The sequence below is a fragment of the Brassica napus genome, chromosome A7 (assembly GCF_020379485.1).
Source record: "Brassica napus cultivar Da-Ae chromosome A7, Da-Ae, whole genome shotgun sequence".
Taxonomy (NCBI): Eukaryota; Viridiplantae; Streptophyta; class Magnoliopsida; order Brassicales; family Brassicaceae; genus Brassica; species Brassica napus.
In genome coordinates, this window is record NC_063440.1 from 25,620,646 (window position 1) to 25,635,267 (window position 14,622).

General features: G+C 33.9%; 3 protein-coding genes across 4 annotated transcripts; 1 reads left to right on the plus strand and 2 right to left on the minus strand.

The window, feature by feature from the left end:
• Positions 1–794: 794 nt before the first annotated feature.
• LOC106357241 (non-specific lipid transfer protein GPI-anchored 8-like) lies at positions 795–2,323 on the minus strand. 2 transcript variants are annotated; one of them, XM_013796918.3, is made up of 3 exons: positions 1,553–2,319; positions 1,367–1,405; positions 795–1,080 (listed from the first exon to the last, which is right to left on the minus strand). In XM_013796918.3, the coding sequence occupies exons 1-3, from the start codon at positions 1,875–1,877 to the stop codon at positions 992–994; spliced, it is 453 nt and encodes a 150-aa protein (XP_013652372.1). In that variant the 5' UTR covers positions 1,878–2,319; the 3' UTR covers positions 795–991. The 2 variants fall into 2 exon arrangements, with proteins under 2 accessions (XP_013652372.1, XP_022545343.1); XM_022689622.2 differs by lacking the exon at positions 1,367–1,405 and having other exon boundaries at positions 1,553–2,323.
• A 1,481-nt stretch (positions 2,324–3,804) lies between these two features.
• On the minus strand, positions 3,805–4,760 carry LOC106355954 (non-specific lipid transfer protein GPI-anchored 9). The gene is made up of 3 exons (XM_013795813.3): positions 4,356–4,760; positions 4,207–4,236; positions 3,805–3,995 (listed from the first exon to the last, which is right to left on the minus strand). Exons 1-3 carry the CDS (start codon positions 4,687–4,689, stop codon positions 3,919–3,921), a joined length of 441 nt encoding a protein of 146 aa, XP_013651267.1. The 5' UTR covers positions 4,690–4,760; the 3' UTR covers positions 3,805–3,918.
• Positions 4,761–7,302: 2,542 nt separating this feature from the next.
• Positions 7,303–10,800, plus strand: LOC106354288 (auxin efflux carrier component 1). The gene is made up of 6 exons (XM_013794195.3): positions 7,303–8,634; positions 8,927–9,164; positions 9,328–9,413; positions 9,938–10,095; positions 10,220–10,296; positions 10,405–10,800. The coding sequence occupies exons 1-6, from the start codon at positions 7,407–7,409 to the stop codon at positions 10,469–10,471; spliced, it is 1,854 nt and encodes a 617-aa protein (XP_013649649.1). The 5' UTR covers positions 7,303–7,406; the 3' UTR covers positions 10,472–10,800.
• The last annotated feature ends 3,822 nt before the right edge of the window (positions 10,801–14,622 follow it).

A 14,622-nucleotide genomic window follows, 5' to 3' on the forward strand; every position in this document is an offset into this window, starting at 1 on the left:
TGTCTTTGACTATTTGTGATTAGTTCGGTTAAGGAACCGGTTATTGAATTGACTTTTTCGTTTAAATCAAATAGTACCTTTTAGAAGTTAAACAACTTTTCTCTTCTCTTATGTTCTGTCTTTTTTTTTTTTTTTGAGATTAGTTCACGTGACAACTCTTCCAACAATATTCAGATTAGAACGAGGTTCTTAACAACATTCTCACTTTCATCATCTTCTAGATCATTTTTGTTACATAGAACAAAAATCAAACTTTGATGTCAATGAGTCCAACTCCCCACGTACGCGGAAAAGGAGAAGGTGAGTGGAGAAGCAAGCAAGTGGGTTACACACAACATGTACGTACACGTGATGCGGACACGGTATTGACGGAGATAATTTGGGACAGAAAATCTAAAAAAATCTAATCTGATGCAAGATAATTTATATGAAATAATTACGATTAGATAAAAAGAATTTACCAACCAGTGAGATTGTGAGATATTTACATTTATACCATTTATTCTTTTTAAAAAAAGCTTACATTTACTTTTTAATTCGCATAAACATACACTACTTTTGATTGATTGGTTTGAATTGAACTAGTGTTCAAAAAGAAAAAAAAATTGAACCATATCACTATTGTGGATCAAATCTCTTTTTAGTTTTTACTTTACTATGTTGGATAAATTTAGCATCAAATAAGTCATATTTCTTCACTGGTTTTTCAATACTCTCATTGCACTTATTCAACAGTAGGAAAATTTATTTTAACATAACATCCCATACCCAGTTGCATATAGTTTTAGAAGCTGATGGCAATTCTTGTTTTTTTGTTGTATCACGCACCACATTTTTAAACATGTATATAGTTTATGAGGCGACAATGTCATTAATACAACTCAAACCAAAAAGAGACTACATACTACATACTAACATGCTCGGTCACAACTGATGGAAAATTGAGACATAACAGAACATAAATCTCATTTTTGGTTTGAAGAAGAATCGATCAAAGTCCTGTGAAAGCAGAAACGAAGCTTACTCCCAACAAACTGATAGCTAGGGCTGCATTTTTGGAGGTGCTGACGGAAGAGCTCTCTGATTCAATTAGAAATGTCACATCAATTACTTTATTATACAGTTTCCAGTTTAATAAGAAAGTCTTTCCCAGCTAAAATATTATTTTTGTTTGGTTACATACTACGTGGAGATAAGTTCTAAGTTATTTTTTTCTTTATAAAAACATTACGTTCCAAATTAAACGACGAGATTGTTGACCAAAGTAATGAAACATTTGGATTAAAAAACCGTGATTATGTGATATAAATAATGAAAAAATGAAAATCCAAAATTTAAGAATGATATCAGAGAAAGTAAGAATTACTGGTCGTAGATCCCGCGGTCGACGCATCAGAGGGAGAATCTTCAGTGAGAACACAAACATATTAGAAACGGCGGGTCATTGACTTAGACAGCACGTTTAAATTATGAGGCAAATTATTTTCTAAAAACTCAATAGTATGCAATAATCACACATAAATAAAGAGCTAGACGAAGAAATAGAACTCACCAGCGTCACAACTTGAAGCATCATAACTAACGCCACATGAACTAATGAGATTTAGAGCAGCCTCTTGGGTGAGATGAATGAGTGCCAACATGTCTGGATGTTTGAAGGCTTCGCATAGACATGTCGCGTCATTCTCCACGATCTTTCTCAGCGGATGGCAACACCACAGCGGCGGAGGAGCCTCGGAGTTAACGTACGGACGACACGGAGTTAGTTTTGCTACGCATTGCACCATCGCTTTATCTTGGTCCCATATTGCTGTGGCTTGAACTGCGTAGAGAATGGCGAGGACGGTGGATACGCCGAGAAAAATGGAAATACTCATTTTCTTATGTGTTATGCAGCTTTTCAGTTCTTAAGTGGTTTTAGATAATGAGTATGTAACGTATTGTTCTTAATTATATATATATATATATATATATATATATAGATCAATTCGATTTCTGATGATTTTTAAAGGGTCAACTATATGGATTTTGTTTCTGAATTTAGTAAAATAGTTAGCCGATTAAACACTATCAAAACTAGTAATAAATCTTAATATTCTGAATCTAGATGCGTTCAATGTTTGAATGAAGATTATCACCTGGTCTAGTCCATGTATCCAATGATATCATTTCCTTATACTCTGTTTTCTAGTCTTCGTTGGATGAGAATAATAAAACTTAAACTGATATCTTGACCACACAGTTGTATTTGTGTCACTAATCTTGTATTCTGAGAGCATGTACCAACGTTATACTCCAGTATCCCTTATATATTAAAAGAGGAGCATTGGAGTTAATGCTTTCACACCATGTATGACACGTGTCCATTGTACAGAAACTCTCACAAATTAGTTGCCTTAATTGGTTTTGCTATTACAGAATTTTTGGAAATGTTTCATTGATCTAGAAAATTAAAAAAACCACTCGTGGAATGAGTTATCACGTAAAGCTTAAGCTACGACATCACCGTACCATCGTAAAGATTATTTCCCATCATGAAGACTTTCCAGAACAAATACGGGTGTACTCTGTCAGTGCATATCGCGAAGCACTAGATAGTAACACATGTAAGTTAGAAACACAGAATCGAGAAGATGAAGACGTAATTAACTTTTCTCTTATACGGGAGATATAAACATTCATATCGGCAAAGAACTCAGCATGAACACTTTCAAGAAGAGAACACTCTGAATCTTAGAAACGATACATCACCGAGCTCGCTAAGCATTTTTCATCCACACTGCATAATGGTTCTTGAACGTGTATATATTGTATGAACTATATAACCCACTCTTTTCTCTTAGAAGAGAGACATGACTATTCATCTCTACGAGAACACTTTGAAGCAGAGTACACTCTGTATCTTAGAACCGAGACATGACCAAGCTCGCTAAGGTGCGCAGCTCCACACTGGAGATTTTTTCGTTTTATTAGTATTCTATTCACATTTATATTTTTGTTTTGGCTTTCAATATTTTACTTAAGAACTATTATGATAAATTCTTTAATTATGCATCTTAATAATAAATGAGCTTTTAAGTTATAAAAGACTTATTTTATTGTTTAAATATGTTTTTACCGTTCTTGAAACTTTCTTCCGGTGTTATAAAGTCCTACTTTATCAATCATATATTGCAAATACAGACTTTATTTTGGATGTCAAACATTAAATCACCGAGTCAATTCACCCCGCGCAAGGCGCGGGTTATCACCTAGTGTATTCCTATATAAGAAACACCAGTCAGAATGTCTATAATTTATTTATTATGTGTTCGTCATTTTTCTGCTTCAAATTCGAGATAAAGTCAGAATTCTCTCTATGATGTTTATTGTAAACAGTGTTCAACTATATGTCGTTGGAAAAGAAAATGTACATATCTGATCTGAAACCGAACTATCTTTTGTTTGCTTGTGGCTTTACAAATTAAATACTTATCCTCCTTTGTACACAAATATTTGTGCTTTACAAAATATTTGTAATCAACGTAAAATGAATTGAGTAATTCAAACAAACTAACAGTAATAGATAGTATATTTTTAATTTTCGGTTTATATTTGCGAGTATACTACACAGCTTTTTAAAGGAGTTGAACCTTTTTCGCTTTTCTTCGTCAGTTTTTTTTTTTGGTTTAGTATATTTTTGCTACCATCCATTCATACAATTACATTTTGGTATGTTTATTTGTACAAATATATTTTAAATGTATAATTGGCAGTTAGAATGTAAGTCTTTTGCCAAGAATTGCCAAAATACAAAACATAACCAAGATTCAACCATGTAAAATGTAAATAAATGAAACAGACAAAATATTTAGGCACAAACATATAAAATGATGACAAGTTACAACAAAACAGACATAAAATATAGTGATGACATAATCAGTATAAGATTCTTGCCACAAAAGCAAACGCAAAGGCAAGACCGATGATGCTGACAGCTTGAACGGAAGAGCCTCCTGTTGAATGAGAAGAACATGTGGATAAATTTTACAACACTGAAACTGAATTAATTGACTCAAATCCTTTCTAGAAGACAAAAATTGTTTAATCTTCAAAAAATATCAGTTCATATGTTCGGTATTAGACGGTTAAATATTCGAGCTTTTGTAATCTCTAATGAACAATGTCCCTCTAAAATGTAACAGCAAAGTAGGAGAAAGTGCATACCGCTGGTGGGCGACGCAATAGGCGGAGATGCTTCGTGGTTGATAAGAGAGAAATATATGAAATCAACGTCATTTACTTTAACAATAAGATGTTTTATTAAATAAAATATATATGTGGGATTTTAGTTGAAAAAATAATAAAAAACTTACAAGCGGTTTTGGTGCAGATTGAGACGTCAGGATTAACTCCACAGGCCTTGGGAAGATCAAGGGCATTTTCTTTGGTGAGGTTGAGTGATTTGAGCAATTCCGGGTTGTTAAAAACTGTGCATAGACACTTAGAGTCTTTCTCCACGATCTCTTTCATTGGTCCGCAACATGACGCTGGAGGCGCCGGATTCACGGCGTGTATATAGTTTTGACACGGCATAAGTTTTTGCATGCAAGCCATCGAATGATGATCTCCTCCTTGTTCTGCTGCCTGGACGGAGTAGAGGACGACAACGGCGACGAATATCACGGTGAGAAATTTGCAAATCTCCATCTTGTGTTTTATGTGTGTATCTTGTCGTGTAGTTTATTTATCATGTGTTGTTATAAATAGAGGAAAATGAGCAATTGTATGTGAATTTTTTTTTTGTTATAATTAAGAATGTGAGATTTGTTTGAAAAAGAAATGGCTGTGAGATTTGTTTATGAATGTCATAGATTTTGTTACCTTATTTTTAACTAATTTGTTTTAATACTATAGGATTAGAAAATATATATGTCCATCAAAGCTAATCTGTTGATAATCTACAGTAAAATCAGAAAATGCTAAATATAGCTTTTTAATTTAAATTAGTAAAGACAAATGTTCATCAAAGCTCTTTAGATGCGCATGGGATATAAAGGGTGAATAAACCAAACCAATTCAAACCTTTTTTGTAACAAATAATGTGAAAATAACATTGCGAATTGTCTTATTGGGCTTTGAATCCTTTAATGGGTTAAAAAGCCCATTATATTACATAATACGAAGCCTTAAAAGATGATGGTTCGGTTTGGTGATGTTATTCCTCTTTGTATATGTGTGTGAAGTTGTGAACCATTGGGTTTGACAAGTCTCTGCCCAAGGCACGACGGCACGAATTTTAGTGATTGGTGTTTAGTTTAAAGGAATCATCACGTTATCGTGATGACAAAAGATATATTCTACTTCGTATATTCTTTTTCTTTTAACGAAGTAAAGAAGAAAAGAGATGGAAAAAGATAACTTTATTGCAGTTTAGCAGCTTTTGAGGAACACAATATTTTTTTTCAGGAACGAAGTAGAAAAAGTTGGTAAATTTTTCAGAATCCTTTTTAATATTCTCTGTTATATTTCTATATATATATTCTTTTTTATGTTCAGCCTTTTAGTGAACCCAAAACCGTGCAAATTAAATTTTAATTTATTTTTGTTTTTGGAAAGCATCTTACATATGCTTTTTTCCATCTGATGTTTTTCTTTTGGTCGGGGAAAACTTTCGAGATTTTAAACCAGACCTCTTATTCTTGATTCATATCTTAAAACATCCCAAACTTTTAGTTTTAGTTCTAAAATGAAGCTGAAAACAAGTGTCATTCCTTGTGTTAAAAAAAAAAACAAGTGTCATTCCTCTTTTTCTTTTTGAGCAATGTGTCGTGCCTCTAACTTTTAGTTTCCAGTTTAACCTTTACCCCATCATTAACTTCTTAGACGCATGCTCTTCTGACTCTCTCTCTCTCTCTCTCTCTCTCTCTCTCTCTCTCTCTACATTTGTGTTTCTTTCGCTTTTATAACTCTCGAGATTATTTCACTTATAACTTATAAGTAACCATTAAGGCTGAGCAGTCCCACACATCATCGGTACTCGATTTGTTACCAAAATTCATATCCAGAAAAATAGCCGTTGTTTCTCAATCAAGTGATAGTTATACGATTGTGTTGTTGTATTATCTACTAATTAAAATCGTCACTGGATAAATTTGTAGTTAACTCTATTTATATGTAGTAGTAGACAATACATAGAATCTACTATGAAAGGAACATTAAAAATAAGCGATTTGATCACAAAAGCCTTTAGCTTTATAAAACGACTACGAAGTACAAATTCAACTACTTACATCATATGTGTATGTATTCGCTAGTTTAAGTGGTTAAATGTCTGATTATACAAAAACTTTTAGACCGTTTAAATTGTATAATAATTTAAAATATTTATAATTTAATTAGTAACTAAATATTAAGTTACGTATTCACACTAACATGAATTAGTAATACGTGTCTTAAATCAATGTTTGTTAATTTGGATATAAATTTGTGTGTTTGTAAGTCAGTATTTTACCTACGTATTTTGGAAATTTTGGTATTCAATTATATGCATATATATATGTTTAGGCGTTTGGATATTGCATATTAGTAAAAGTGTAATGATATGATTTTGAATTCATACAAAGTCGGTCAAATTTCATCTTTAAATTTATGTCAATGAAAAGATCATTAGTTTGTTTGTTTTTAAAGCTAAAAACTTTCATATCAAACACGAATCTTCATTAGTCATCACCCGTTTAGTAGTGATATTATTTGATTTGATTACAATTCGAAGGCTTGTTTTTAGCCAAGCGAGCTAAAGAACAAACGCATGGACGTTGATCCGCTTGTCTCTTGGCACAATGAGAAAACGGTCATTACAGTATTACAACAAGTCCTTGAAACAAACGTTGAACATTGGGAAAATAAAAAGCTGGAAAAAATAAGAGCTGGGTTTGTATGAGATGTCGAGAGAAAATATGAAGAGCATACTGTTGATGGAATATTGTGTTTCCTCAACTATCAGCACTCCTAATTATATCAACCGATTGCTTTTGTACGAATTATAAATAATATTATATCTCTGGAAAAAGCAGAAAAATCAAAGAAAAACATAACAAAACCAATCACATAGACTTATAACCCATCATAATAGTTTTTTTTGGTACTCGACTTACTCCAGCTATTTGAATAATTATTTTATTTTATTTCTTAAATGAAGCTTGTTACCGAATGGCGACAAAGAAATAACGAATAATAGATTTCCAAAAGAATATTTTGTACAAATGTGATATTTTTCAACGAAAAAGAAAATCAAAAGAGAATATAAAAAGGAAAATGTGATGATCCCTTCTTAACACTCTTCCCCACTCTCCACAGCTTCCCTACAAACTCAACTCACACAACTCCTCTCTCTCTCTCTCTCTCTCCCCCCCAAGACGAACACAATGATAACGGCGACGGACTTCTACCACGTCATGACGGCGATGGTTCCGTTATACGTAGCCATGATCCTCGCCTACGGCTCCGTCAAATGGTGGAAGATCTTCACACCGGACCAGTGCTCCGGCATCAACCGCTTCGTCGCTCTCTTCGCCGTCCCCCTCCTCTCCTTCCACTTCATCGCCGCCAACAACCCCTACGCCATGAACCTCCGCTTCCTCGCCGCCGACTCCCTCCAGAAAATCATCGTCCTCTGCCTCCTCTTCCTCTGGTGCAAGATCAGCCGCACCGGGTCCCTAGACTGGACCATCACGCTCTTCTCCCTCACCACCCTCCCCAACACCCTCGTCATGGGGATCCCCCTCCTCAAAGGCATGTACGGCGAGTTCTCCGGCGAGCTAATGGTTCAGATCGTGGTGCTTCAGTGCATCATATGGTACACGCTCATGCTCTTCCTCTTCGAGTACCGCGGCGCGAAGCTCTTGATCTCCGAGCAGTTTCCCGACACGGCGGGGTCCATCGTCTCCATCCACGTGGACTCCGACATTATGTCCTTGGACGGTAGGCAGCCGCTAGAGACTGAGGCGGAGATTAAAGAGGACGGGAAGCTTCACGTGACCGTGAGGCGTTCTAACGCCTCGAGGTCTGATATATACTCGAGGAGGTCTCAGGGGCTATCGGCGACTCCTCGGCCTTCGAATCTAACCAACGCGGAGATTTATTCGCTTCAGAGCTCTAGAAACCCGACGCCACGTGGCTCGAGTTTTAACCATACTGATTTTTACTCGATGATGGGTGCTGCTGGTGGTGGTCGGAACTCGAACTTTGGTCCCGGAGAAGCTGTGTTCGGTTCTAAGGGACCCACTCCTCGGCCGTCTAACTACGAGGAAGACGGCGGAGCTAAACCGCCGGCGGGTGGTGGAGCTGGGAGGTTTCATCATCAGTCAGGAGGAAGTGGTGCGCATTATCCGGCGCCGAATCCGGGGATGTTCTCGCCGCAGACCGGCGGCGGAGCTGCGGCGGCGAAGGGAAGCGCTCCGGTGGGTGGTGGGAAGAGAGGGAGTGGGCAAGATGGTAACGGGAGAGATCTTCATATGTTTGTTTGGAGCTCAAGCGCTTCGCCGGTGTCTGACGTTTTTGGCGGAGGAGCTAACCACCATGCTGATTACGCCGCCGCTAATAACGATCTTCACAAGGACGTTAAGATCTCTGTACCCCAGGGGAATAGTAACGGTATGGTCCCTCAACAACTTTACTGTTTAGTTTCTGCAACTCCTAATTAATTTATTTACAAAAAGATCCCCATGAATTCTCTTGAATCTTATTGGTTCCATTTTAAAGATTCATATCATAAGTTGTTTGTTATTAAAGTCTTCTCCTTCATGTGTACTTGTTTAGTATCTTTGGTCAAGAATTAGGCTTTGATTAATGTATGGTCTTTAACAGTTTTTAGATGCTTAGTCAAGAATTAGACTTTGATTAATGTATGGTCTTTAACAGTTTTTAGATCCTTAATCTATTTCAGACAACCAGCATGTGGACAGGGAAGAGTTTAGTTTCGGTAATAAAGATGATGATAGCAAAGTCTTGGCCACAGACGGCGTTAATAACATTAGCAACAAGTCGCAGCAGCAGGCAAAGGTTATGCCACCAACAAGTGTGATGACTAGACTCATACTCATTATGGTTTGGAGAAAACTCATCCGTAACCCCAACTCTTACTCCAGTCTATTCGGTATCACCTGGTCCCTAATCTCCTTCAAGTACGTCGTCTTTTCTTAAGAAATCTAACGTTTATATTTTTGACATTTAATAAACTTTCTTGATGAGAAGAAAATGGTCAGTCAGGCCAGTCTTTAAATGTATTTGTAGTAAAAAAAGATTTGAGAAAGATCTTTGGGAATTAAATTGATTTGGTCTGTGCAGGTGGAACATTGAAATGCCAGCTATTATAGCAAAGTCTATCTCCATACTCTCAGATGCAGGTCTAGGCATGGCTATGTTCAGTCTTGGTCAGTTTTTAATTTTACCTCTTTACATTTATTATATTATAATTAGTTAATTACCATAAAACAGTCAATTGTTCTCTTTACACTGGCCTTCATTCTTTAAAAAAATGATTTTAAAAGTAAATCATGTGAATGCATAATTCTCTCTCTCTGCCTTTTACTTTTCATAACTACTAAAAAAGCATGTTTGTATAGAAAAAGCAAACAAAACTGGCTTCACAGCAGAAAGCATGCTTCACAGTTCTCTGCTTTTCATCATAACATGTCTCTCTTGGCCAGAGGAACTATGTTTCAATCTAGTCTCCAAATTGATTATTATAATGTGTTTGAATCATAACTTTTTTGAAAATAAATATAAGATGATGATGCTATATGGTGTGTAATAGTGGCCGTAATAATTATTTTTATAACACTCCTTTGCTGTTTATCTGTTAAAGTGTAGAACTTTAAATTAAACAAAACAAAAGGCATAACATTGTTAGAAATTGTTTGTTTAATACTGTGGCTTTTTTGTTAAACGTGTGAAGGGCTGTTCATGGCGTTGAACCCTAAAATAATAGCGTGTGGAAACAGAAAAGCAGCATTTGCGGCGGGTATGAGATTTCTCGTCGGACCTGCTGTCATGGTTGTTGCTTCCTATGCCGTCGGCCTCCGTGGCGTTCTCCTTCGCGTAGCCATCATTCAGGTATTTCTTAGATGATATGCAGTGGTTAAATATATAAATTAATTAAAATGCTTTTATTCGCATGGCATTGTGCCTATTGTCATTTATATAAGTTTTAAAAAATTATTTTATTGATTAAAAACAGGCAGCTTTGCCACAAGGGATTGTACCGTTTGTGTTCGCGAAGGAGTACAATGTGCATCCTTCCATTCTCAGCACTGCGTATGTTTATTCTATTTGTTTTATTGTTTAGCTTTTATATTACATCTGTGAAACTTTGGATTATGATTTGGGTTTTATGTTAACGTATGTTGTTTCCTTTGTTTGCAGTGTGATATTTGGAATGCTAATTGCCTTGCCTATAACGCTTCTCTACTACATTCTCTTGGGGCTGTGATGAGATCTTACCAAGTATTAAGCAAACACAGTAACCTTTTCTAATCTTTTGGGGGAGGTTATGTGCAAGTGCAAAGGACAATGCCCCTTTTGTTGAAAACCCACTGCAGTTTTAGGAGAAGCTTCTAAAAGATAATTTGGAGAAAGAAGCCCTTGAAGGAAGGAAGAAGAAGATTGAAGTAGTTGTAGCTTGGCAAGTTTACCTTTTCTTAATTTTAGTGAACATTAATTCCTGTCTTTATTTTGGTAGGTTGCTAGGAAATTTGTAAAACCGTTGCTACTTTAAGTGAATTAAAACGTTACGAAAATGGAAACTCAAATTTCAAGTAATTAATCTCTATGTGAATGCCAAAGTAGATTGCTGTGTAAAAGCTAAAAAAGTATCTAACTCAAAATAAAAATAAATATCTATTTGACATATCTATTTTCGTTTTACAAAAATATCTAAAAGCCAAAATAGTATCTAACCCGTTTTACAAATTAATTAAGTTTACATTTACTTGACATATCTATTTTCGTTTGCTATCCTTTCAAAATGTGATCAACCAGAACGAAAATAGTAAAGCCGGTTTATACAAAGCGTTGGAGAAAGGGACTGCTTCTCTTGGGAATTTGGATTCACCCGAATATAAATTTATGGAATATTATAAATTTTATTGTACTTTTAGTTTATAAGGCGTCAAAGACACTATAAGCATGTGAAAACAGAGGAGTTTGAGTTCAACGTAACACTCGATTAAATGCAGAAAGATTGTTGGAGCACTTGAAGATATTTGGTGCGGACGTATGCACTTGGTGCATGCGTACGTTCTTGGTCAAGATTCCTCTTCACTGCGTTTGTGGAATCTTACAAGATTCGTTTTGGTATTGTTCATTTCCTTTTTTTGTTTCTTCTCAGAATCATTACGTACCACTTAGATGTGGATTGACGATTCTTTTGAAAGTACCTAACTAAAATTTGTTACTAATTGGTAAATGTCCTTTTAAAATTATGGTAAATGCGAGAAGGCGTAATAATTAAAAGAGAAGAAAGAGGCCCTCGATTCATGGCACACCTCACGTAAAAATCAAACATCTATAATCTACTCTGCATGAGACGGCTCTAGCTTCCGCTACAGTTTCTACAGTCTCCAATTAATATCGTTCTATTATTCTTCTTGTATTAAATGTTTTAAACCTTATACTAAACCCTTTGTTTTTACATTTATTTTGGGTTAAAAAGCTAACGAAATGGTTGAGAAAAAGAGATAATAAAGACAAAAGAGAAGAAGACTATGCCGTGTCACTTCACTTTTATTACAACTCAACAGAAACGTTTTCAGAAGCTTCCAAATCTGTGTTCATTCTCTGGTCTATATCTCACATTGTATTTACCTTTTGTACATACCAAATCCAATAATAGATGAGAATTCTGCCAAAAAAAACCTCAACTTTACACGAATTGCCAAAACAAACATGAACTTTGGGGCTGCCCAAAAAAACACCAAATTTTCATTGACTTTAGAATTAATTAACAATGTTTTCGCTGACTTGCCAATTTAGCACGCCATCAACAAATTTAACAGAAATATTTGACGTCGTTTATTGTTGACGTTAAGTAAAACGACGTCGTTTTCAAATGAGATGAAACGACGTCGTTTTACACGATTTAAAATTAAAAATTTGTAAACCCCTGGATTCGAACCCAGGTTGGTTGGTCAAATGGGAAGGTATTTTACCACTGGGCTACTGGCACTTTCAATGTACTTACTAACATGTTTACTTTTATTTGGTACATATTAAATATAAAAAATTCTCTAAAAACTTAATAAGATCTTTAAAATTCCAAAAAATTAAAAAATAAAAAAGATTTTTATAAAATTAATTTAGAAATTAAAATTAAAAATAAGATTTTATTTTTCTTTCTAAAAAATTTAAACCAACTTTAAATTCCAAAAAATTGAAAAAATTAAAGAAATTTTTATAACATAAATTTTGAAATTAAAATTGAAAATAAAATTTTATTTTTCTTTAAAAAAAATAAAAAATTATTTTCCTTTAAAAAAAAAAAATCTTCCAAAAATTTCATAAAATTAATTTTGAATTAAAATTAAATATTTGTTTTTCTTTAAAAAATCAAAAAAATTCCAAAATTTTCATTTTTTTAAAAAAAATCCAAATTTTCAAAAATTATAATAAAATGCAAAAAATTAAAGTTAGAATTATCAACTTTTTATGTGTGTATAATTAATTTCAACTTTTAGCAAATGTATTAAAAAAATTGAAAATTTTGGAAGATTTTTTATTTTTTTTTAAAAGAAAAAATAAAATTTTATTTTCTATTTTAATTTCAAAATTAATTTTATAAAAAAATTCTTTATTTTTTCAATTTTTTGGAATTTTAAAGATCTTTTTAAGTTTTTAGAAAATTTTGGAAGAGTTTTTATTTTTTAAAAAGAAAAATAAAATCTTATTTTTAATTTTAATTTCTAAATTAATTTTATAAAAATCTTCTTTATTTTTTAATTTTTTGGAATTTTAAAGATCTTATTAAGTTTTTAGAGAATTTTTTATATTTAATATGTACCAAATAAAAATAAACATGTTAGTAAGTACATTGAAAGTGCTAGTAACCCAGTGGTAAAATACCTTCCCATTTAACCAACCAACCTGGGTTCGAATCCAGGGGTTTACATATTTTTAATTTCAAATCGTGTAAAACGACGTTGTTTCATCTCATTTGAAAACGGCGTCGTTTCACTTAACGTCAACAATAAACGACGTCAAATATTTCTGTTAAATTTGTTGACGGCGTGCTAAATTGGCAAGTCAGCGAAAACATTGTTAATTAATTCTAAAGTCAATGAAAGTTTGGTGTTTTTTTGGTCAGCCCCAAAGTTCATGTTTGTTTTGGCAATTCGTGTAAAGTTGAGGTTTTTTCTGGCCGAATTCCCAATAATAGATAGATATTAGTTGCAATTTGCCTAAATTAAACAGCTGAGATTTATTTTTCAACAAGTGAGTGGGAATGTGAAACTATTACTATTACATGAGAGATTGAAACTTTGAAAGGACCGAGGTTGTCATAAATAAGTTAATCTCGGCACGGAAAAGATTTCTGTTTTTATTTTCAGATTTTAAAATCATTTAATACAGTATATATTTTCAAAAAAGCAAAGTATAAGATGATGACGTGGTAGTGCAAAAGGGTATTAATGTCATTTCGATTAATCATAGTTGCAGATTTTAGTGTGTGCCTGCCACTATGCGATGTTGGGTCGGCCGTCGGCCAGACAACGCTTTGAGAGCTTTTTGTCATTTGTCTTTCTCTCTCTCTTTTTCTGGCTTTTAGTAAACTATTTTAATTTTCTCAAAAATAATATTAGTAGTTTTGTTTTTTGGTTACTTTCGAGAATTTGGTTTTATTTAATGTTCTTTTCGTACGAGAAGATTAGATATGTTAGTAGATACGATACGAAGATCAATTAGAAACCCCGACCTCTTTTTTCATGGGAAGCTTTTCTTTTTTTTTTTTGAAAGAATGTTAAATTAATTCAAGCAAAAAAAACTGTTTTACACTTTGTGTTACATTGGAGCTGAAGTTTTTAATAAAATCTAATCAAAAGCTGAGCCTTGAATGGTTATCTAGTGGCAACACAATGAAGTTTGGACCTGGAACTGTAGTCAAACATATTCGGGCTTTTTTTAGTAAGATAGGTATCATTTTTGGAGTAAAAAAAAGATAATAAAAGGATTAAAACCTTTATGTGTGCATAGAAATTATCTGCTATATATGTAAACATGCACTAAATATACTGTATAAATATCACCACAATATCCAGATTTTGTATATATGAGTGACTGTCATTCTTTTTGTCGCGCTTAAGAATATAGTATTGTTTGTTGCACGTGAAAACTTACTTCGAGTTACTAACCCCTGTATATAGTTATCTTATCTGTCTCTAAACAATAGAGTAATTCTGATAACCCAACAAATAAAGACAAATGCGGCTTTGAAGTCGAGGAACAGTCACATGTCGCCTACATAGATACCCTACACGCATTCCTATATCACTTATAAAAATATTCTAAATTTCTAATCAATATAACAGTAATACGAATTCTCAAGTGGATGTGTTCATGCGATGCTGTTGGTGGTACTTCGTGGATCTT